General features: G+C 40.6%; 1 protein-coding gene across 3 annotated transcripts in view; it reads right to left on the reverse strand.

Annotated features, from left to right (window-relative positions):
• The window catches only part of kcnma1a (potassium large conductance calcium-activated channel, subfamily M, alpha member 1a), a 138,854-nt gene that overhangs the window by 50,675 nt on the left and 62,856 nt on the right, over positions 1–25,323 (reverse strand). For all 3 annotated transcript variants that reach the window (XM_041049314.1, XM_041049316.1, XM_041049315.1), the window contains exons 4-9: positions 15,731–15,824; positions 14,966–15,077; positions 6,978–7,053; positions 6,732–6,807; positions 5,544–5,714; positions 3,834–3,925 (exon numbers count right to left, since the gene is read on the reverse strand). In XM_041049314.1, the coding sequence (XP_040905248.1) occupies positions 3,834–3,925; positions 5,544–5,714; positions 6,732–6,807; positions 6,978–7,053; positions 14,966–15,077; positions 15,731–15,824 (621 nt within the window). The remainder of the gene's footprint in view (positions 1–3,833; positions 3,926–5,543; positions 5,715–6,731; positions 6,808–6,977; positions 7,054–14,965; positions 15,078–15,730; positions 15,825–25,323) is intronic.

The following is a 25,323-nucleotide window of genomic DNA, read 5'->3' on the forward strand; positions in this document are numbered from 1 at the left end:
TGCAGGATATAATGGTCTTCACAGATGTCGCCTCTGTCCTTTAAGAGAATCTAATGAGCAGCCGCGAATGCATGGTTGGCCAGAGTTGAGCAAAAGGGCCGTGTGGTCTTACAAGCTGATGAGCTGAGATGTCTGTGGGCAGCCAGCAGTATTTGGCACAAGATGTCTCTCATTTCATGAGACAAAAAACATCAGTCATGTTTTCCTATTCTCAGTATCCAGATGCCCTTCACCAAGGGTAGAAGTAATATACAGATTTATAGTATATGGCTTGTGTGTGTTCAACATTTGGTTATGAATGTCAGAGAAACACACACACACACACACACACAAAAGCACAAACTTTAAGGTGTAAATTCATGTCCACAGGTTAACACATGCACACACACCCACAGATGCAAATGTGGTGCTGTCTTTCATTCTGAATAGATGGACATCTTTCTCCCACAAGTATTACATTTTGTTTATGTCCCTGATCAAGCCACTAATTTAAGTCTCTGTGTTTAAAACAGATATATTGTAGTGATCTTATGCTTCACTTAATAAACGTCACTAAAGTTGGCCCGCATCTACTGAGTTTTCCGTGTGCCAATAGTGGCATCAAATTCTATACTGGGATCACTGGCTAGTTAAATAGGATATAGGGAAAGGATATCACAGATAATTCAACCATTTATAATTGCTTCATGAACAAAATACTTCCCCTCTGGTCAACTTGATTGTACAGTACAGCTTAAACTATGGAAATAAGTGAAAACTCAAAGGTAAAAAATAAAAAACAAAAAACAGAAGCACTTCAAGGGGATTTTTTTTTTCAGGAAAAGCATAACTGACAATCCCGAAAGTGTGGCACACAATCACATTAAATGCAAAGGGGTATTACAGAGCGTGCACACAAAACATGCAGTCAGGGAACATCCCATGTCACTGGGGATGTGCTGAATACAAAATGAACAAACAAAGAGCTCAAACATCAGCAACAGAGGTCACTCACTTAATACTGCTCTAATCCTTAGGTCAGTGATGAAACATACTGCAAGAATCACCATCAAAATGTTGCAATTTATATAACATATTTCCCATTTTATTTTTGTTATAGGAAATTTTTAGTCAACATAAAGTGAAATTGCATCTCCCTTAATCAATGTTGTCAATAATGCCATGTGTAGTCAATATACTCTCAACAAAATTAAGATTGCCCATGTAATATATGGTGCATGTTTTAACAGTGCAATAGCATAAAGATTCTTAGGAAACTCAGCCTGATGTGTTTTTTTTATCATTATTTAAGATTGTGCGTCTGTTCTTGCCTGATAGTGAGGGAGTCTCTGGATCTGCACGCCTCAAGTTGCTAGCCCTTACAGAGGACTTTCAAAAGTGTATGTCAGAGTTCAGCCAGGGTTGAAGCTAGTTTCCGTGCCAACCCCCCTGTTGAAGCTGGGGCTAATGGAAACCATAGAGCCATAATGGAAACCACAGAGCCTCAAGTGCAGTGGGCGCCAACAGAACGCAACACTTGTCATTATTATATCAGCGCACACAGGCTGGGAGCTGTCACTGCACTCACGGGTGTACGCTACGCTGCACAGAGTACTATAAGCAACACTAGCATGAAACAGAAATTCAGTATGGATCCAATGTGAGCCCCCTCTCACTTCCAAATAACCTTCAAGGCCTGTTTCAAATGACAGCAGCCAGGCAGAGAGATCAAATAAGGGTTACATTTAAAATGCTTCACAATGTATCATGACCTCATTGTTTGTGAGCTCTGTAATCAGTCAGATACTTGTAATCTCCTAATCTCATTTCCATGATAGACTTTTTTTTTGTGTGTTGACAGCCACTAAATGATAATGCACTGAACACCAATGGCAATCCTAAACCCACATGACAAACCTGTTTTGTCTGTGTGTCAGGTCCTATCCATGTAAACTCCAAACACATACATATCTAAATGATTATGCAAAGAGACTGGTGCCACTCTAGGCCAGTGTGTTTGGTGGGTAGCCGCTGATTGTTACGATATATTTGCACTGTGTCTGACCAGAAAGAGAGATGGAAGGGCGTGTGGAGGGAGAAAATAAAGTGTGTGGGAGAAACTATCCTCGGTTTTGACAAGGGTTTCTCTCAACACCCATCTGTGAGTCTGGGCTGAGGTCACTGGCCAAACATAACATTTCATCAATCTTATCCCAATGACAGGCAAACATTATCGAACAAAGGCTTTTTTTCCGATGCCTCATTCTGCTGCTGACTCCCTAGAATCCACCCTGCTGAAACCGACTGGACGCAAGATTGAAAAAGAGAAACAGAGAGAGAAGGAGAAGACAGCATAGCAGTAGATGCTGAGTGCCATAGAAGAAAATGAGGAAAAAGGGAAGAAGTAAAAAGAAAGCATCTACACTCCCTGTTCTGGACACACCAAAATTTGGATTAAAATAAATCTGTGTGCTGAATATCAGTAAGGTTTGAGCCATGAGGGGGGAGGATAACAGTACTGCACAATAAGCACTGTGGTAATCTTGTACAAATAGTAAAATGACCACAGTGTCACAAATACTTCACAGTACACTGGAACCTCTGCTGTGAGAGGCCAATTACACACATATATGAATAACAGGAGCCTCTGGAGACAGACTCCACCACCACACAAACACGAGAACCAGGCGAGCACCAAGAACCAAGCAGGCAAAGCAAGCCAAAAGCAATTGAGAGCCTCCAATGGGAGTGAGGCATCCAGCATTCAGGGTGTGGGAGCTGACTGAAGATCAGGGCCAGAGTTATGTCAAGCATTGATGATGCGATGGGCTAGCGGTGACAGACAAAAGGAAGATGGCTTTTTCATAGAGTCTGCAAACAATGAAAAAGCCGCAAGACAGCTGGTCATAGAGAACATGCCAAAATGATGCAGTTAAAGGAACCTAATTCCATAAAACATGCAAAACAAACTCAAGCAAAATGAAACAAGAAAAGAAATTGTATCCTGCAATGGTCATTGAGATTGATGATGCTTAAAAAGACCACCAATAATAATGCACTTGCAGTTGTTTAAGTCTTTCTATTTTCTTGTGGAAAAAAAATCCTTAGAGCAGACAGTAGGGGTTTCATGACTATTTTCTTTCATTTTGATGACTTATGATCCTAATTCATCCCTATAAGCAAGACTGGATTAATGAGAGACTGGATCTGAATAGAATCAGAAATGGGACAAGACATAGGGCACAGATGTATTGCATAGAAGCACCACAAGGTTATTATACTGCCTACAGTGTAGTAGTCATGAAAGCTCTATTTTCCAAATTAAATCAAAGCGCAACACAGGATGTTTCAAGGAGGACAAAGAAAGAAAATGAACGGCACACAAATGACGTCAGGAAAGCTCTGAGTGAAGGACAGATAGAAGCAGATATAGAAAAAGGAAGAGAAATAAGAAGACAAGGACAGGCAGAGAGAGACCAAGTGAAAGAGAGAGTAAAGGGGCAATGGACATGTGTGTCCTAATGGCCAAGGTCTCCAGTCACGCAGTGTGACTTGATGTTATAACGTAACTTTACTGTTCTAAAAAGTCAAGTTAACTAAACCCCAGTAACTATAAAACTTTAGGGGTTGCACTTGAGTCACACAACCACACCTTGTCTGGATTTCAACTTACTTTCTGCCTCGTGTCGAGTTATAACTCCCTCCGTATTTCTTCCGATTAAGGATGAGAGCAGCAATTTCTGGCACGTAGCGAGCAAACATGGCCTACATGCATGGAACAGAAAAAAGAAAAAGGCATGCAGAGAGGGTTCTACCGCACACAGAAAAACAGCAGAACCATCTGGAATACTTACTTTCTCCCATTAACCGCACTATAGGAACCACCATATTTCTTGCGGTTTCCTATTAACTCTATGATTTCAGGGACGTAGCTGGCAAACATGGCCTAAGGAGAAGATAGAAGACAGAAGAAGAGACTAAAAAAGAGACTACTACGCCGCAGAGTGGGTGGTGGGGAAACTGGTGCACGAATCCAGATTTCTGAGGGTAGAAAAATATTATTTTGCTATGGAAATCATGTTAAAAAGATCTCTCATTGTCTGTAGAGATTTGCTAAACTTCACAAGAATGAGAGAGATCTTCATATACCAAAAAGAATTTTGTTTTTGCAGTTGAGAAAAAAAAATTAGCCCCGGTTTTTAAAGATAAAGGTTTCCGAACAGGTTTCGTCAAGTTTGGGGAAAAATTTTGTCACAGCTGATGCATAGTCAGCCTGTGATAGCACCCAAAACCTTTCAGGATAGCAGAAGTCTAAAAGCTGAGGGAGAATAAAAAAACCTATGTGCCATGTTTTGTCCAACAAACACAGATGATCTGGCAGGTTGATTTGAATAGGCCCACCTGATGGTCCACAGCTGCAAAACACATTAAGACTCATTTGTTGGGCTGGAAAATGAGCTGGATGCGTTTTGCAAAGTTTCACAGCCATTTCTCAGAGGACAGGGTCATGTTTAAGTTTACCAGCTAACAACAGGGTACTCACTGACACTACTCATCTAGGCTTACATTTACAATAAGAAAGAAAGACATGCTCTTGCCCTTGTAAATACACACTTAACTCATGCTTGCAGAGTTTGCCTATACATTACCAGGAATAATGTGAAATGACGTGGGTTTGAAATGATTCCTGGCTTTAAATTATCTCCAGCCTGAAGTCATTATTTAGCCACTGCTGCTGATAGGAAGCAGCTTGAAGTACTAGCCTAAAGACTTCCAGAGCTCTCAACACTGAGAAAAACACATAACCTATCACCATGGCCACAATACAGTACACATCCACACAGCTGCAGGTCATCAGCGCATAGTGATAGTTGGCCAAATGCAGAATACAGAGACTGTGATTTGGCTAGATCCTCCATTTTTTTTGTAAGAGAAGATGGAGGAAGAAGGTCTTTGGTATGTGTGTGTGTGTGCATTTGAGAGTGCTCACAGGTGTGTGCACCCATGCATGCTTGTGGGTAAGTTACTACACTAGTGGCAGCCCAACAGGACGCTACATCAGAGGAAGGTGAGAGGGAGGGAGGGAGGGAATGGGAGGCTGCTGTCGCTATGGTAACAGTCAGGCTGGCCTAAGCCTCATCTCCCTGCCCCTGTGTTTGTTGGAATTGTGGGAAGAGACACGGAAGGAGGGGTGTCCTGAAACCGCAACTGCTTTTAAGAGAACAGTAACAGAATTATCAGACAAAAGCTTATACTCTAATCGAACAAATACAGGAGTGACACATAAGGGGAGGGGACAAAGGAGCACATAGTACTGTAACTACAGTAGACAAGATACAGTAGGCTAAACAGAAGGATACAACTACACTATGACAAAGAAATAATTTATACTGATACAGGCAACGTAGTTCTAACATGTTATAGACTATGCTAAAATATTATACAACATACATAATCACCAGTATTTAAACTCATTTTTAATTAATTTATCATTTTGGGTGACAGATAGGGACGGACGGGATTTAGGAAGGGAGAGGGGGAGTAAGGGAAAAGTCTGATTTTACCAAACCACCAAGGATGAAGAAGACCATAAACAGGCGCCCCAAGGTGGTTTTTGCATAGACATCCCCGTAGCCCACTGTAGACATAGTAACCATCAGCAAGTAGACACATTCCCAATAGGAAAGTGACTGGGAATTTTGGAAGTTTTCCCAAGGATCCCCTGAGTTTTCCACCTAAAATGGAAATTGGAGAGGAAGGGAAGGATAATTAGACTTGACTCCAACCACCAATTTGTAAACAGTTTTGCATACAGAATCTGTTTCATCAAGTTTGATTAAATCCAGCTACAAGTGCTCATGCAGTCATCTGTGTTTCAGTCTTATTTGTATTTTGAACTTAGGGTACCATCTAGTGGTTAAAACAGTATAATGCTTGATGAGTTGTTCAGCCGTGCTAGAAATACACCCTATACTATATGTACTTAAAAACACATTTTATGATGATCTTAAACAATTATCCGTATGGAATTTTGCCTTAATTGAATAGTCAGAGAGTAGGTAATGGCAGGAAACCTGGGAAGAGGAAAACTTTATTGTAAAAGTCGTGGTTGCGTGTTGTAGTGGTGTTGGGCAAGCAGGACTTTTTTATTTATAACTTTATGTTGAACAAATCTTTGATTAGTTATTACAAGCTACATGGGGCCATTAAAATCTTCATCTGTCATAATTTACCCACCTTTTACTTATTACTGCATACCTGGGGTGCACCAGTCGGTATCAGCAGCATTACTAACCTTATCTAGCAGATCAAGCTTCTCTGTAACATAACTGATCCACGTTAAATCCAGTTCCTCCATCAAAGTCTTTATAGAATTCAGTGTTTCTGCCTTGTGTTACACCGACTCATAGTGAACAGTCTACACAAATTTAGTGCCACAGCAATCACGTCACACTGTATAAAAAATATTCCTATGAATTTCATGCATTAAGATATTAGGTAGATACCATGAGTTAAGCTACTGGAACCAGTACTGGGAGATAAAAACTTGGAGCGGTGAATCCCTACTTGGAAGAGTGTGAAAAATGTCATTACCAGATCCTTTCTTTCTTTTAATTCTTTATTTCATTCAAATCAGATTATTAAAAGCGCCTGGTGTTACAGTTGTATTGTACCGGTCAGTCAGTCAGTCATCTTCCTTCACTGGCTCGTTAATCACTAGATCCCACTGGCCTTCACATGTTTCCACTTACCAAATGTATGAATCCAGCAGCTGTGAGCCATGTGCTTATGAAGATGGAACACAGGTTCACCAGCTTGATGGAATTGCTAGGTAGAGGAAGAAAAACCATAAAACTCAAAGACATCCAGACCACAAGATAAAACAGAGAAAAACTGAGAGCCTCATTGTTAGACATAGATACTGGGTTGTTTGCAACAGTGAAGCTGCTAATGCAGGTGGATATGTTTCCTGTGAAAGAGGAAAGCTTTGTTCTTACCTTGTTTTCAAGATATTCAAAAACTGTAAGATTTCCGAGAACTGTATCAATCTTAGTGCTCTCAGGAATCTTAAACCTGTGAGAAAAACACAGAGGAGAGATAGAGAGAGAGTAATTAGCAGATGATAGATTCATATTCATGCATGTATCCATAGGTTGGGTATTTTCTAAAATATATTTACGGTGACAGCACAGAAATCTAAAGTGTGGACAGAGGTATGAGCAATTCAGTGAAACAAAAAACAAAAAAAAAAGTGTCTATACAAAAAACTAGACACTTTACTCAAGATGATGTGCTAGAATTATTTATGCATTCAAACAAGTTAGGAGGAACATCGCGTGGCCTACTTTACATGAGCCTCAGTTTGAATCAAAGAGCAGCTCGCTCGGGGATTATAGAACAATGCGACACCTGCCTCATTGTCTTTTTACATAACACGACTGATCCCAATGGAACGTGTGTGCGCTCATGTCTGTGCCTATCTGTGTCAGCTTGTGTGACAAAAAGTGATGTGAACTTCTACTGAGACGATCCCCACAATCAGTTTACCAGGTGTAAATACAAGACAATGGCCATATGCTTGTCACCAAAAATGTCTCAAGACCAACCAACTAGAACTGTCAAACAACTTAAAGACTTTGATTAATTAGGTCATTCCTCTTACTAAAAAAATTCTGAGCACAGGTAATGCATGTAAATACTGTATGCTAATACTAATGCCCTTACCCCAGTTGGAGAGGATCCGTAAACAGGACCAGACTGAATAGTAAAATCCTGTCTGCCTTTCCTTTTCCTCCTGTCCATGATGGCCCTGCCTCACCCTGTACCCATTCTGAAAGAGATCGCCACAGGATTTCTTTCTCCTCCACGTCTCTCGGAGGGTCTCCAAATTAGCATCACTGTGTGTGCGCCGGTACACGAGAAGCTTGGGAGGAATCATTGTTTTAGACTAAATGACTTCCGTGGAAATATTTTTCTCTTCTGGCCAAGACAGGAATTAAAAATTTGTGATCCAATAAATTTAGGGCTTAGTATCCCGAAAGCACCTCTGAAAAAAGACAAGATAATTCCTGGTAAAAGTGACAAAGAAAGTAAGACTCCCCTTTTTGGTAAAAGGCAAATCTTCCTTGATACTGCACTGCCAAAATCAAAAGTTCTTTGCAAAAGAAGCACGTCTAAATACCGCTGAATCGATGGTCACTAGTACAGACAGACAAGCTAAAACAGATCTGTACTGGTTGTCCAATCATGTCAGTCTTGCAAGGGATTGTGTCTCTGTGATCAAAATGTCAGCTCTAATATAGGTGGGTTTTTTTTTTTTTTTTCATTTTTGTCACAGTGCCTTTAATCCCCTCAACCCAAACAGATTTACCTTTCTCATGCCCCTTTTAGTGCTTTACTATTAACCCTTCTGAAGCTTCGTTCTCATCACCACAAAGCTGTGTTGGATCTATTTTATAAAAAAAAAAGGTCTGAACCCTGCCAAGGATTAGCAGAGATGAAAATGATGCAGAACAAAAACAATAATCCTGACTTAAAAATGAGTGTCCTGTTTCCACAGAGAAATTTCAAACAACTCGGTCTGACTTGGAAACACTAGTCAGATTGGGGATCCATTATTCAACCGAAACCTAAGAACTCAAAGGTCATGGACTTCCAAATATGTTAAAGCAGTGATATCTTGGGTTAGGGTTAGGGGTTGCACAATGTCATTATATTTGTAGCCGTGTTTCTTGCATACACTCAGTGCAGCAGCAGCTGAGCAGAGTAAAAAGGTAAAGGCAAAAAGCATCTAAACCCCTTCCCCCTCACATCTTTCTAGAATCAGAAGCGGGGGCAACATCTGACAGTTTTTGTAACTTTCCCAAACAATCTGACATCACAGACTTCACACAGACACTGGCTAGATAGTACGAAGGTGATAAAATAGGCTTCTCAAGCTCTTTTTTCATTCTTCACACATCTACTTCGATGCCTTTTTGTGTGCACAACCAAGTGCAACACCACGAATGTCTATGAGGAGATACAGTTCAAAAGTGTGAAGTATCTTCCCCAGCTGAATGACTCCTCATGTCTCCCCCTTCTCTGTGACTACAGGCTCACATCGACTTTGAGTGTATCCATTTAGAACGACAGTCATGGAAAGTCACATAGTACAGCATGTTAACTCAAGTATTAAATATTAAGTTACTAAATACCAGTTTGAGGTGCTAGTATCAAGATATTTTTACATTGGTAAAGTGGTAGTGTACCTCCTTCATTACTGCTTCTAATAAAGACACTGCTGTTGTTAGGGTAGTGTAACAAATTGATTGCTATATTACAGCGGATGTTAGGGGTGGTTAATTTAATTTCCTGATTCGATTCGATTACGATTATTGAGGTCTCAATTCAATTACCAATCGATTATTGAGTTTCTATTTGATAACACTAACCCAAAATACACCATAAACGTATTGCACCATTAAAAAAAAACAGCCAGCTGCTGAATTACTCATCTTCCCTTTTATTGAGAAACATCTCAAAGCACCTTCAGTATTGTGTAGTATAGCTGTAACTTACAATTTTTTTTTAAACTCGTTTTAGCTGTAGTCTTTTTACTGGGGCTAATTTTGTCGTCACCTCGTGGACAGTAGCGTGACCTGTGAACCCTCATCCATCCATCCGTTTTCTATACCACTTGATCCGTCAGGGTCGCGGGGAGCTAGAGCCTATCCCAGCTGACTACGAGAGGCGGGGTACACCCTGGAGTGGTCGCCAGTCAATCGCAGGGCCGACACGCAAAGACAGATAACCACACACTCACTTAGGGGCAGCGTAAAGTAGCCAGTTACCCTAATGTGCATGTTTTGGGGATTATGGGGGGGAGGCCGGAGTACCGGGGAAAAAAACCCACGGAGGCACAGGGAGAACATGCAAACTCCGCGCAGAAGAGTTCAGACCGTGGTTCGATCCTGGAGCCCTCTTGTTGCTAGCATTCCCACAGTACTTTAGCTTAGTGTGGCAAAGTTTGCAGACAACGTACGTCCTGTCGACGTGTTTAGAACTCCTGCCATGAAAACCAAAAATGCACCCACACGCTCGCTTTTAGCCCAGATGGAGCTGCATGGATTGTTTGGTTGCCGGTAAATGGTTTTTTTCTTCGTCCATTTCACACGCCTCTCGCTAGCATAGTAAGCTTGCTCGCTGGCTCTGTTACAGGGTGTTTTGTTATGACGGTTACTCAACAGCTCCGCCTTGCGGTTAAATCCTGTATGACAGCCAGTAACTGGAGAGTCACTACAGTGTATTAGCAAAAAAAAAAAATCTTGGAAATTTATCTTTGGAAATTTAATAATCGACTCATAATCGTCCATAATATAATCACGATTAATCAAGAATCGATTTTTTTCACCACCCCTAGCGGATGTGTATTTCAGTATGTGTAGTCAAACTGAAATTTTCAAATAATTGGAAAACATCATCAACAACATTATATGCATGTACTATGTGCTCATATTTTGCAAAAAGAAAAAAAGATTTTTGAAAGTATAGGAAGCACATCAGAGTCTTTGTAATTCTGAGAAAGGTGCAGATAGTGAACAGTGAGATTTTTCCTCTCCCTGCTCCTTTTCAGTCAGGCAATATGTAAATCTGCTACCTTGCTGTGCATATTTTTGTATGCTTATTAGGTGTAAGAAGTATACACAGAAACTGCAGTGATGGAAGCAACTGGGAACTGTATTATTTTCTGCTACATGAAGCATCTGTTTGTGTTTATAGTGTACATTTGTGCGTGTGTATATGTGTGTGCATTAATACACTTGGGGACTCACTTCAGATGTGGGAACAAAAATCTAGTCAGTGTAATGTCCTCACAAAGATAGACGTACAAATTATGTTTGCGCGTGTGTGCATGCATGTTGCAAAACTCTCAATGAAATTCTGGTCCTTTGAACACGTGCTCATGTATGAGAAAATCTCTTTCCCACACATCCCAAAGCCTCTTGCACTCACATGTACACATACACACACACACACACACGTGTACGTGTCAACCAGCCAGATGCTCATTCAAAAAGGTTTTTCTGGTCTGTGCCCACTCTTACTTCATTGAGGCTTTGCAAGCCAGAGCACGGCCTGTGTGTCACATGTTCTGGCGCAGCAGCCTACTGGGACCTTTTATCAATCAGCAGTCTGGGATGGTTCATCTGGGATAATACTGACCACCAGCCAGCCAGGATTAGATTATACGATGCTACACTTTCCTGCACACCCACACACATACACACACACACACACACAGTTAGGGTACAAAGCACTTGTTCTTGCTGGACATTCATGTTGGATAGACACATATATTAATATATATGCTTTACACTAACAACACATTTTTTTTGCTAGACTGGGAATTAAAACTCAACTTACTGCCTGTACAATAATGCAAACATGCATTGCAATGCAACATGTGAGAAGCCTGGCTACAGCAAAGAGGATTAAACTTGCCACAAATTAGTTTCCCTCCCCTGAATGTACATGTAGGCTTCCTGCCAGCGACTGAAGGGCCATATAAGGCAGATGCACTCATGTCCATGTCAGGTACTGTAAGCCTCTTTCAGCAGGAAAACACAAGGGATCAACCACAGTCCATGGGATCAACAAACAGTATACTAAAGCACCACTAGGAGGCAGTAGCAGGTCAGAATCCAAGCCATGCCTGAAGGCTAGTACTGTACTGTACATTCTCTAAGCCAGTGCAGCTTAACATCAACAACGTTTAGGTTGCTACCATAAAATCAGAGAGCAATACAACAAATGATGTTGCTGTGAAAATGTTATATTCCTGAAAACCCAAACCAACATTGTCATTTCCTGTGGTTTTCCATGACTAAGGGGTAAAGCCTTAAGTTAATCGTCAGGGTGATGAGAGCTGGGGCTCAGTGCCCACACTAGCTACTAGTATCTTTCAAACAGCCATATGCTAAGCCTATACTGCTAGAACTCTCTTGGGAGCAATGCTCAGTTTAAGTATTTAAAGGAGATTAATTCCTTTTTCCAAGGAAGAACTCTGCATGCCCTCTTACATTAGCTGCACATCGTTCTCCTCCTCTTAATCAATGTTCAATTTGCAGAGGCAGAGGGAACATAACTTGAAATGCACACAGCATAGACTTCCTCGGTTGCAGAGTGGGCGAATGTACTGCCACACAGCACAGGGCAGAAACCCTATTAGTGATCTTTTTATTATCTGAGCACACCTCCATTGGATCTCCAACGGCCTTCTCGTGCAGGACCACTGCTGAAGGAGTGAAATGAGAGGTACCGTAATTATGATGTATTACATTGGCTGTGGTGTGTATTTCCCAGCAGCGAATGGAAAGAAAAGATGAACCAATCCACTGGAAATGAGGAGCACAATACACATTCTTAACAAGCACCCTGGCTTCATCTTACAAAGCCTGCTGAGGGAAAATATATGCACTTGGTGCTAAATGAAAGTAGCACCAATTATGGATCAGTCTATTGAATATTTGGAAACCATTATGGTCCTGTCAAGTTACCTAGTGAATGTCAGAGGTTACCTCCCAAAAGCAGATCAGGAACAAGACACTATACTTTACTGACATTTTCCTAACATTTCACTCTGATTAATTGTGCTTATTTTCCCATCACAACATCATACTGTATGTCCTAATTTCCATATTAATACACGGAAGAAGCAGCTAATCATCATTCCTGTCCTAACTCTTTAGAGCCTGAATATTAACAGACACTTTCAGTGCCCCATTAGTATTCTGGAAGCTATCACCAGCCTGTTAGGGCACAACATATCCAACTGCAGATCTACACACTGTTAATTTTATAACTGAGGCTTTGCAACACTTTATGTAGCCTTTAACACATGGAAACGCACACCACCAGTAAACACGCACTTAAGTCATGCCCAGTGGGAGTTCTGTTACTATACTGCGCAGTGGTTATATATGCCCTGCAAGGCAAAAATAAGTAGCTCTAACATTTGAAGGAGATGCCACCTGACAAATCATCGTCGCAAAAATAGTCTTCAAGAGTCTTACCTTTTCAAAACAACAGTACCTTTTCAAAATAACTGAAATAAAAAATGAATGTTAATTAATAGCACAGGAATCTAGGGCATCTCTCAAAAACAATAAATTTACACTTTTTCCTTCTGTTTATACACAATAATACTACAGCTGAGTTGTATGAAAAAGGTGTCTTTGCATTCCACATCAACCCCCAATGTAGGATTAATAATCACAGGTAATTATTCACTGCAGAATGTCAGGCAGCAGCCAGACCACCATTTCACAGTCTTTCATCATCCTCATCAAGGCCCAAATACCAACGGTTTTCTCAGGATGAGACGAGGACACCTTACATCACGAATACCAGAAACCAGATTACTTGACTTGGCCATATCTAATTCATTACACAGCTTGTTCCCTGTGAAATTAATGGGCCACTGTGAGCTTCTTAAGAAACCTTCATCACCTCAGAGATCAGACTTTCACAGTTTCAAATTACTTCACAGATTTAGTGATTCCAGTGGGCATGTAAAAACAAGAGCATACACTGTGGGACAGAGGGCAGACCCTTCCACATCCCTGAATCTCTGACAGTATAATTTTGATCATCATTTCTGGCAGAGATAAAAACATTGTTCTCACCAATGTAAATGCTACGATTTAGGAGCTTTCCAACATCACTACAGAGACTTGCACTTCCAACAGTCAGACAGGTTGTAAACAAGCCCACACTACAGCCAGGTTATAAAAACTAGGGCTGCAACTAATGATATTAGTTATAATATTATAATGTTTAAGAAATAATTTTTGACTGTTTTCTCAATAAACCAATTGTTTGGTCCTAAAAAATGAAGAAAGAGTTGCAGATGCAGTTTCCCAGCATCCAAGGCGATGTCTTCAGAGGTTTTATGTTTACCCATGGTATTCAGCCATCATTCATTTTATTATTTACACATGTGCTTTTCCTTCTGTGACATGTCAAAATGTCCTACAAGAAAAAGGCCTATCACCGACAGGAGTGATTGGCTACAAGTGTTTCTGATTCTGATTACATTTAGTATGATAGCCTCGCATTGTGACTTAACAGTCTTGGTGGTCCAGAGTCATGCTTAGGTAAACACTGAATTAGCAGTCAGCTCAGATGAAGTTTCAGAAATGAAGAATGGAGGTGACATATTGTATGCAGTTTTAAAAATACAGAGGCAGTGCAACCGAACACGGCTACAAAGAAACTCTTTTTTACTGCAGTGTAATTTAGGCCACAATACTGTGAACGCAATGAGAAAAGTAGGTCGTTATGTAATACAGGTTAGGGTGTTTTCCAGTCTGCTCATGCAAGAGTGTGTGTGTATGCGTATATGGGGATAACACATTCTTTTGTGTGTACATATTTTGTGTGTGTGTGTGTGTGTGTGTGAATGACCCCATTAGATGGCAGTTATGGACTTCTATGAGGTATTCCAGGTGCAGTGCCTCAACACAACATTTACCGATGAGTCTGAAGCACAAGCACACACACACACACTCACAGAGCCACAGCCCAATTCTAAGTCACTCTCACTCCCATTAGCCCCATCCACTCTGCTGCGTCTGTGTTCCCTGAAACATCAGAGGAACTCGGCCCTGTCACTTTCAATGATGAGGGAAAGTTGACTATAGCCCCGAGCAAGAGGGCCTCAGAGACACACTCTCAGTAATGGGGAGACAGAGGGGGGACTTGGAGGCAGAGCGAGAGACAGGGAGTGATAAAAGGAGGGGTGACATGTGAAGATAGAGGGCAAAAAAATAAATGGAAAAAGAGTAGCAGTCGGTTGGTGAAGTTGAGAAAGAAAATATGGAAAATGGAGAAAGAAAGCAAGAAGAGACATGGGTGTACAGTGAGAATGAAAGATTGGATTTATGAAATGGAGAGCGTCAAAGCGACATGGAAAGAAACAGCAGAAAGAGACACACAGACTTACCAAGCCAGCTTCTGTTTAAGTAGACGGAGACGAACACAGGAGGAACAGTGAAGAAGTCGACCACAGAGTTGACCTCCAGCCAGAACCACAGCTTATCGTTGGCTGCTATAAACTGTCAAAACAGAACAAAGAAGAAAAACAGGGATGGCATTCGAAATGACAATTGAATTTTAATTTTATACGAAACACCACCACTCCACCACAGCCCACCATTCAAACTGCATGCTGTGTCTTCCCCTGGCATTGCTCACATGGAATGACAAAAGCTTCGCCCCACTTGCTGAGTCATGCGAATGGTTGGTGGTGTAAGCAGCTTATGAGTTTATTTATTCATTCATTCAGGATGTTAGCCTTGCGTTTGCACCACTGGAATACTGCTCTGGGACGACAGCCATGCTAGCAACATTATTACGACAGTGTCAGTTTAAACTGAGTTTTCGTAGGTGACTTAGGTGGGCGTTTCCTTGTGTGTAAGCGAAGTTGGTTGTCCTATAAAGATGCTGTGTCTCAAATGATTATTTTTTTCACAAAGTTTCAAAATTAAAATTCTTAAATGTGAAAATTCAATATACTGGGATGTCCCGCACCAATAAGAAGCATGAAAGAACTGCAGTTTAATGACGCCTGCCCACACTGCTGTGTGTATACTGTTTGTGCCTGCGTGTTTAAGAACACGTCTGTAATTGCGTATAGTATCATATGCATGAATGAGTGAGAATATGCTTGTGTGAATGTGTCAGCTTGCATGCACATGTTCCAGCTTACCCGCAGACCAAAGTAAAGAAGGAAGAAGACATTGAAGGCCATATCGATCTGTAATGTGAAATCTTTGTAGAAGTTCTGGCAGGACTCTATAGGACTGGAGAACGGAAACAAAGAGAGAAACAGAGAGAGGGAAAAAAAAACATTATTACAAAGTTAAACACTCATGAAATAATATAGCAGATTAAGGCTTTTCCATTTCTTTCCTATAATGAACACACAGGTAGACAATACTGAAACCTTGTTGTTATTTTTATAGCAGGACTTTTCTACGCTTTTAATGTTTGTTTCTTTACTGTGGGTATATAAGCTCTGCATACCAGTATGGCTAAAATCAGTATTTAAAAGAATATTTTTCTGATATGTAAGAATATGCAAAAAATATGGGATTAAAAACAGAATTGGTATTGATAATACCAATTTAGTGATTTGTCATTGAGTTTCACTAACACCCTGCAATTCCTCTAGGGGGTTCACAGGAGGAGGAGATAAAAGGACCTAGCTCCAGAGTCAATCACACATAGATGAAAGAGCTGAAAAATAAAATAAAATAGGTAGTTAAGAACAACTGCTTGGATGTGACAGTACATTCAGGATGCATAAATTATTCAGCATCTGTCAAACACAAATATCCCAACAGATATTCCTTCCTATGACAGAAACTCCACTCGCACAAAGAGACTGCTCTCTCCATTTAACAGTTCAAGAGCTAGCTGGGTGTTGCTTTAAAAAAAAGAAGGTACATGATGACAAATGAGTAGTGATCTGCCTGGTCTGTCGCACAATCCATCTTCATGTTTACCTTGTGATGATTAACCATTAGCAAGTGGGTGCTCTCAACAAAAGCAATAAAAGGCTGTGTTTCCACCCCATTCTTCATTTGGTCAGAGGCCTATAGCATTTTGCTCTCACGTAATGAGGAAATCCCACCGTGGGGAAAAACATGAATATGCATTATGGCTGGGCTGGCTATAGGCAACCTTTGGGAATGTATAGACTGGCAAGGGAACACACATGAGGCTATTACAAGAGTACACAGTTACAAGTCCCATACGTTCAAATTAAACATTAAAGTATAGAGTACATTTATATGCATGGAGCCCATAGGGGCACAGTGTGAGATCCAGAATAGATTTTACTGCATAATGAGAACCTCCAGAGGTAGAGAGGAGTGAAGCTTAATCATCTTCTAGTTAACATCAAACATTTTAACACACAATGATCCATTATAATGGATGACTGGGTACAGACATGCCAGAGAAAACATACTGCTCCAAGAGGATGATCGAACTTCTAATTTATGAGTGTGTGGTCTGTGTCGAGCATATCCTGAGGACTCATGGGATGTAAAACCCTGGCCCATGTCCAATATGATTAGAATCAGTCTTGTTTATGCAGCAGTTGTTTAAAAAAAGTGATTTTATTTGGTTGAAAGGCATTTTCTCATACAGTGGCATCAGACTTTGGACACAAGTTAATTCGCTCCAGACCCTTAACATTGATTTGGCCAAAATACTCAATTATTTACTCACCATCAGCATCTCCACGTGACAGGCATCATGCTAAACAAGCGTGCTAAAACAAACCTGTCATGAATCATACATGCACCCTATGCACACACAACATTCCTTTGATTAAATGTCCTTTTCTCTCAATATAGCCTCTGGGCCTCTCACCCATCTACACACTGCAGCTCATGTGCCCTAACCCCCAAAAAACTGACTTGAAATCACAACCTTAGCTAACCCTTACCGACCTTTATGCAAGATAATATACACAAAAACAAATACACTTACAAGCACATGTGAGTACATATACACACACAGATGGTGCACACTGAAGACACCATTTGGAGTGGTCAGTGTGGCATTTCCCCTTGGGCTCAGCTCTGGCCTAATTCTGAATAACCGCTCAGCTACAGTCATGTGACCCGAAGCATTCTCAATAACAGAGAGAGCATGGCGACACACGGCAGGGGCTGAGTGGTACATTGAATTTTCTACTTGATTTTGCTACAGTCTCAGGGCTTTAATTTAGTAATTTTTATAATCATCATTTTATAGTAAAGATTATCATTAACTAAAGTAGGGAAGAAGACACATCAGGCAGACCTATGGTTTCTCTGTTAAGCCCAGGAGCACAATAGTAAATTAAGAGTTCATCAGTACAAGATGGAGAAGGTTTTCTCAGTCTCTAAATGTGGAGCTACTGAATGTGTTTCCAACCAAATTTTAAAAAAAGACAAAATGGAATGAAAAGCAAAAAATTAAGAATTAACTAGTTTATATACGGCAAGCCATAATGTTTAACTGTATTAAGATAAATACTAGCCATAATAAATATTTCTTAAACACAACTGATGAAATTAGATGTACTGTATGATTAGAGGTGTGAATCATCACCTATACATAGACAGTTTAATAGTCAGCCATCTTTTACCTACTAACATCAACACAATATTTCCAAATTTACTGTTTCTTTACTTGAATCTGCAGCAATGGAAAAAAATGACTGTGTAATGTGAAAGTTGTCACTTATACACACTAGATGCTGCAGTTCCCCTCATCTGTACTGAGCATTATATGGTCTTTCAGCACAATGTTTCGTTTTTAAAATTTTACCTGACATACAAAGTTTTCAACCACCTGTGAACACAGTGGAGCATTTAAAGCTGGGATTTTTGCCCCAGGAAGTGGTGGAGAAAAAATAAATAAATTAATGTAGGTATAAGTTTAAATAGGGGTAGAATTCTGATTTTTATATAATTATTATATAATGCAATACATCAAAAACAACTAATACAGCAACAACAAATTAAGTCCAGTGTCCCTGGGGATTGGGCTCATATTGGATGGTTCTGCAGCACAGTTCAGTGCCAACATTCAGTGTCAGTACAGGAAGTAATGTGTTCCAGTGTCAGTGTTGGGGTGTGGCACATCCCACTTTCACACCCACGGCCACAGTCTGTGTCCAGTCTCTGACCACAGAATTCACTCATCACCTCACCGGTCTAGTCTGAACTAAAACTGAGCACTGTAAGCTTCTCGCATGTGTTATGTATTGCAGGGCCATTGTATTGGATTTCATTACACTGTGCAGGTGTTTCAATGTCACTTCACACTCCACAATCACAAGGCTTTCCTGGCCACATGCTGCCAGTGTCCTGCAGAAAATAGATCTGCCCATCACAGTTCTTATTACTCCTTAAGCCCTGGCACAGCCTGGGGTTACACCAACCATCCTGACAGGAAGAGGAGAGAGAAGAGAGAAAGGAAGAGAGAAGTGAGAACGAGAAAGAGAGGTAGGGACAGTAAGAGGAAAAGGAGAAGAGGAAGATGTGAAAGTGACAGTAAAAATGGAAGGGGACAAAGGTCCCAGAGGTACTGGAGACAATTTGTCTCACAGGCTATATACTGCATGTAGCACAGAGCACTAGTTTTAGGCCATATGGAAATTACCTGGAGATAAACTCTGGTCTTCTTATGTCAATGCCTGCATCACACTAGTCCTTCTGTAACCCTGCTGTGCTTATTAGCAAAGCTAGCACTAACATACACACACGTGTACCCACTTACATGTAGACAAACACAGGAGAACAGTGGTTGCCCGAGGAGAGGCCGCAGAGCATGAAAGTCTGTTTAAGGACATAAAACGTTCTCCCACGTTAACCTCCTTTGACCAGGAATTCTGTAAAACTCAACCAGAGAGGTAAAACTCATTTGTTCACAAGGGCAAAGGAGTATGTTGGTGATGATGGTCTAAAAATAGGCCCAAACACCTTCAGTCAGTCAGCAGGAGCCAGCCCTTCGTCCGTCTGCGCATGACCTTGGCTAGCTGCAGGAGCAACAGCAAGTTTGCCCCCTGAGCAAACAACAACAACAACACACTGCTGCCGGCTTGACTAATGCTCACAACCACAATGAAACACACCAAAACTGAGTCATTCTTCATTTCTCAGAAATGTCTTACTGCTCTAGTAAGGCATAAGCATCTTGGAATGTAGTAACAAATTAGCAGATACAGATTCATAGTCTCATTTGTTGGTATTCAAGATGCCTCACAGAATCAATATACAATCCAAACCGAAAATTGTGAACAAATTTAGAATGTGATTTGAGCGCAATAACTGAATGTCCCCAGTATTTCTCCTGAGGGTTTGTGAAGCTGAAAGAAGGCCAGGTTAGTACTTTAATGACTGATTTAGGTCAAGGCACCATTACTAAAATAAGAAATACTTTAGCACCTACAAGGGCAATGGACAAATAAAACCTCCCCAAGGAGCCTAAAAATAGATAGCTCCATTTTTTCATCTGAATGCAAATGACTTGCGCCCTGCTTCAAGCTTTTCCTCTACAAAGACGTTATTTATTTTTAAGTCTAAAGAAGAAATTTGTGAGCGGAAATAGCACAGCACTAAAAGAAAGCACAACTTCATACAACACACTCAACAATAAAATTAAATTGAAACGAGAGTAAATACTGAAGAATAAGAACAGCAAGGTAAAAAAAGAGTGACATCTTTGCAAGAGAGAAATGACACTTGCACTAATGTACGGTTCATTTATTCAGAAGCCAGTGTTACAGTACAACTGCTAAACTACACACATCACATCACTCCTCTCTTGAACACAAACCAATTAAGAGATAAAAGCTGTGGTTATGTGCCATATGCAAAAAGAGAAAGTGCTTATCAGCACACTGATTAACACTGTCAACCGAATGAAGTTGGCGGTGCTAATTTTATTTTTTTCTAATTTCAGGTCACTTAATCAGCACTTTTAGACTTTCTCATGTAAAATAACCAGTAATATTCATCACAAAAACAAATTTATACATTTTATTAATCATATAATTATAACAACCCCTCCTACTCCCCTCATAAGGAAAGGAAATGTATCCCTTAGGACACAAAAACTTTAGATAAATTTCATACATTAATTTATTCTACGAAAAAATTCTTACACCAATTTTAATTCTTATCTAAAAATAACAATTGCATTGTCAAGTCGGCCTTTGAGTTAATCACAGCACTGGGACTGTAATAATTTAAGGAAATAATTTGAAATTGAACATGAATGATAAGAAACCAATCAATTTAGTACCTTAAGGGTTTTTTCACACCAGCATGTTAGGTTCAAGTGAACTCTGGTGCATTTCCTCTTTTTGATCAGTTTGTTTTGATTTGTGTCAAAATTGTCCTGTGAACTCTAGTAGGTTTAGTTCTCCACCAAACGTAAGTCCTGTCCAGTTCACTTCTGGAGCAAACACAGATTCAACAAAAAGATGAATAGTGTGATATTACAGAAGTTATGAGACTTTAGCAAGAATCACAAGCTGGAAGAGTTAACATGGATTGACACTGTGGCTACAAATTAAAAAAAAAAAAGCCACAAGAGCATTTAAATCATTTCAGTTTTATCAGGGGCTGATTACATTAACTGAATGTTTTGAGAATGGCTCATACTGTGTTCATGCGGTGGTCTAAAAATAGCCATTCCGCTCGGCATTGTGGGATATCAGGCAACTGCAACAGTAAATGGCTTTTATATTACCATAGTGACTTTGATAAACAAATAGACTGGACCATACCAGAAAAAAAATTGCAGAGCAGCTTGGTTAATCATACCTCTGGTAATTTCTTTCATTGGACTTCAATCAGTGTTTCATTCACTGAATCTGCATTTACCAGATAACATGACAGTCAGGGCAACTTCACTCTCATTAGTCTCACTCTCATAATACTTTAGGCCTAACAGGTTATATCGTCACAATAATGTACAACTTCACCACATGTGGACTATGCAGGACTCCATTGGCTGCTGGAACCGCCTCAACTCATGCTCAGATATTGAATAGCAACTAAAAATCTTAATTTTTTAATAAAGTGTACAGCAATGGCTCTCAAACTGTGGGCCAGGCACCCATGGGTGGGCACGGATGGCCAAGGGAAAAATATGAAGTATGAAGTATGAAGAATATGAATATGATTTGTTTATGGGCAAGAGTTTTCTTTCCTTTTTGATTTGTTGCTTCCTTTATCATTGTTAATGATTGATAAAAAAAAAAAAAAAAGTGTGGGGCGCGGGAGGCATGAACTTTTTTCAGCTGCTGAAGGGGGGCATGCCAGAAAAACATTTGAGAACCACTGGCCTACAGGGAGAGGGCTCCATGATCGTATTTCATTCTCCATGAATGTGATGTTGACATTTCATATTCTCTCTTTTTTTCCAGCGCAAATGTTGATAATAAGTCACTTAAAATAAGAAAATCTCAATGAACAGTGTGAGGGAAAGTAATTAAATGGCATTTAGTCTCCAGTTTTAGAAAATTGTTGAAAATTTGATTTGGAAATGAATCGGTTTGCACTGCCAGTTTGTGGATTTAAATCTGAAGCCACTCGGCAATGGGAGTCAACTGTAAATTAAGTCTTCTAATGGTTACATGGTCTTCTCTGAAGCCATCCAGAGCTACCAGCCAGGTACTGTCAACACAGAGCTTCTTATATAGGCTACCCTTCATCGCCACAAAGTCTGCCAAGCTTGTCTCGCTGCTCAGCCATATTTCTCACCTTACCCCATTAATTAGTCATTAGTCACTGCTTCTTTTTTCAGCACTGACATTGATCGCACACTAATGATAGAGTTACAGACACAGGCCACTGCTTATGAGGCCTCTTAGACAGAAGCAAAATTGTGTTTGTGTGTCTAAATGCAGACAGGTTACAAATTAAAAAGGAAAAAACCTGAATAAATGAGTCGAGAGACATAACAAATGCAGATGCTTCCACACAGGTGCACTGCATGGTACAATTAAGCAATTAACATCCAGTCACGGTCTGTGGCATGTGTAAAAATGCTGAGCAGACCCAGCTGATTCCAATTTTGTATCACATGGCAAGAGGAAAAGATTTAAGTGGCTTTGAAAGAGGTTCATTTTTGGGGCATGGATAGCAGGAGCTTCAGTCACAAATATTGCTCAGCTGGAGAATATTTTAATAGGAACAGTGACTAAAGGGACATCTGCATCTAGATCTATGGAAAAGACGTCAGCAAACAGGGTCAGAAATTGTGGCCGAAAGCACACATTTGATGACTGTGATGCTCGAGCATTAGTGCTTTATGTAAGGAAAAACAGAAGAGCAACAAATCAACAAGCAAACAAACAAAATCTTCATCAGGTGACTGAGAATGTCAACACAGGATATGATCAGACTGTGTAAGCAAGAACAGGCAATCGACAATTATACAGAGAGGGATATTATAGTAGTGTTGCAGTGCATAAACCCCTTATGAATGCAGAGTGGAAAAAAGTGATTTGGTCAGATGAGTCATCCTTCCATATTCTCGACAAGTGGGCGAGTGCATGTGTGGCGTACACAAACAGAACACTACACCCCTGGATGCGTGACCCCTACAGCGATGGGATCCTGTGGCATTGTCATGCTGTGGGGGGCATTTTACTGGCATAGTTTGGGTCCACTTGCCTCCAAGGGATTTGCAGTGACCCAAGCAAGGGTCACTGCAAATCAACACAAAGTTGTTCTGAGTGATCACCTTGAAACATTTCTATCCTGATGAGAGTGGTTACTTTCAGGATGACAATATCCCCATCCATAGGCCATGAGGGGGGGTCTCTGAATGGTTTGATGAGAGTGAAAATGATGTGAATCATATGCTGTGGCCTTCACAGTCACCAGATCTTAACCCAATTGAACAGGGGAAGATTTTGAACATTCACCACCACAATCATCTAAACAGAAAATGAGGAAATATTTTGTGGAAGAATGGTGTCCATCCCTCAAAATAAAGTTCTAGACACTTGTAGAATCAGTGCCAAGGCACACTGAAGCTGTGCTGGCCCAACACCAAAAGACAACCTATGTTGGTTTGTCCTTTAATTTGTCAGTCGTCTGTATGTGTGTGCTCCTGCGAGTTAAGGTGACTATGCAAGTGTGTGCTTGTAATTGTCTGTATGTGTGACAGGGAGGGATCGAGAGAGGAGAGAAATAGAAACAGAAGTAGAGCAGGAACAAGGGCATCCCTTTAAGAGCAGCCTGCAGAGACTTTGTCCTACATTCCTCTTTATTTGTTTCATGGGAGCACAGAGGAGGAAAAAGAAGGGATGAAGGATGAGGGATGAGCCAAGGTATTAAAACAGATTCAGATGTGGGCGGGAGAGGACGCAGTATCCTCCCATTGAAAATATCACTAAAATAGCATCGGTTTTGGCAAGTGAAGTCTGATGCAGAGGAACAGTGAAGGCAGTGTTTTATCATACATTATTATGTGCTGCACAGAACTGTGATAAACAACCGCTTTGTTAAACCGAGCAGATGGACAGTCATTCTCAGTGAAGCTACATACTAATTCACATTCATTCAAAAAATGTCCTCTTAACAACAACACAGTTGCCAAGTCAATGACTCGTAATCTCTGTGCTCAGCTGGGATGGGAGCCAATTAACAATTCCTTCCTTTCAAACTCTGTCTACCTGCTTCCACACAAGGCTTTGCTGTGTTTTTCTGTGAATCTTTGCTGCAGGACATTGGCCAACAGAGCTCCTGCTAAGAAAGCCCCGCTGGCAGAAAGGTAGAAACAAAACAGCTCCTGGGAGACAGAGGCCTGGCCACCAGAAAGGTATGTTGTCTTCAGCATTTTACCCAGTATGTGCATGTGTGTGTCCTTGCCCCTAGAGGCTACCCTGCTTCAGTGAAGTAGACATAAAAACCCATCGTGCAGATCCAGCCTCCCGAGGTCCAACCCACATGCACTTATTCTACCACATGTCTCTTTTTGCTGTTACCACAGGAACTCAACCGTAATCCTTCCCATTACTGTTTCCTTTTTCACAGACAATTTCAGAATGATGTTCACTTCATCCGATGGCCAAAATGGCAGTTTGGAAGAGAAGGGAGGAAAGCAAACCATTAAGCAAGAGTAGTTCACGAGTCTCTACCACAAGACCCTCAATATTTGGTAGAGTAATTACTACTATTAAAAGGGTGACCTATAAATCTGCGCTCATCGATTTCTTCAGTCATTAACATTTAGTGGCAAGGAAGCTAGTTGGAGAGAAGGTCATCTGTAGAGCATTTTTAGCATTTAAGTATGGGGGTAGAGAGTCAGATCATTTATTCATGTAGTGTATGTCTCTCCTAGAACAGGAATGTATGCACATGCAACACCACACAAACAGTGATAGACAGAGGAAGAGCATCTGTCAGTATTTGTATCCTTGTGCATGCTCTTGGTGTGAATGGACAGAATCACAAATGCAAAGACATAGTGTAAAACTCTGTGGTTTGGCTGTAGCACTGTTTACTTGAGACAGTTAGTGTGGACGTGACATATTATTCTCACAGTGATAATTGGAAACCATTTGTCCTTGATGGCCCATATGACGCATCCTGGATTATTCTGAGGCTGGCAAGTTCAGACATCTCTAACCATTAGATATAACTGCAAATATAGTGTGACAGAGACAAAAATAGGTCTTTCTCAAAGGACAACTAAGAAAGACTTAGTGTCAGGTCGACTCTATGACATGAGGTGTAGAGCACTTAAGAGGCTCCAGCTGTTACAGTTAAACTATGGCTA

Source organism: Toxotes jaculatrix, chromosome 11 (assembly GCF_017976425.1).
Source record: "Toxotes jaculatrix isolate fToxJac2 chromosome 11, fToxJac2.pri, whole genome shotgun sequence".
NCBI classification, from domain to species: Eukaryota; Metazoa; Chordata; class Actinopteri; family Toxotidae; genus Toxotes; species Toxotes jaculatrix.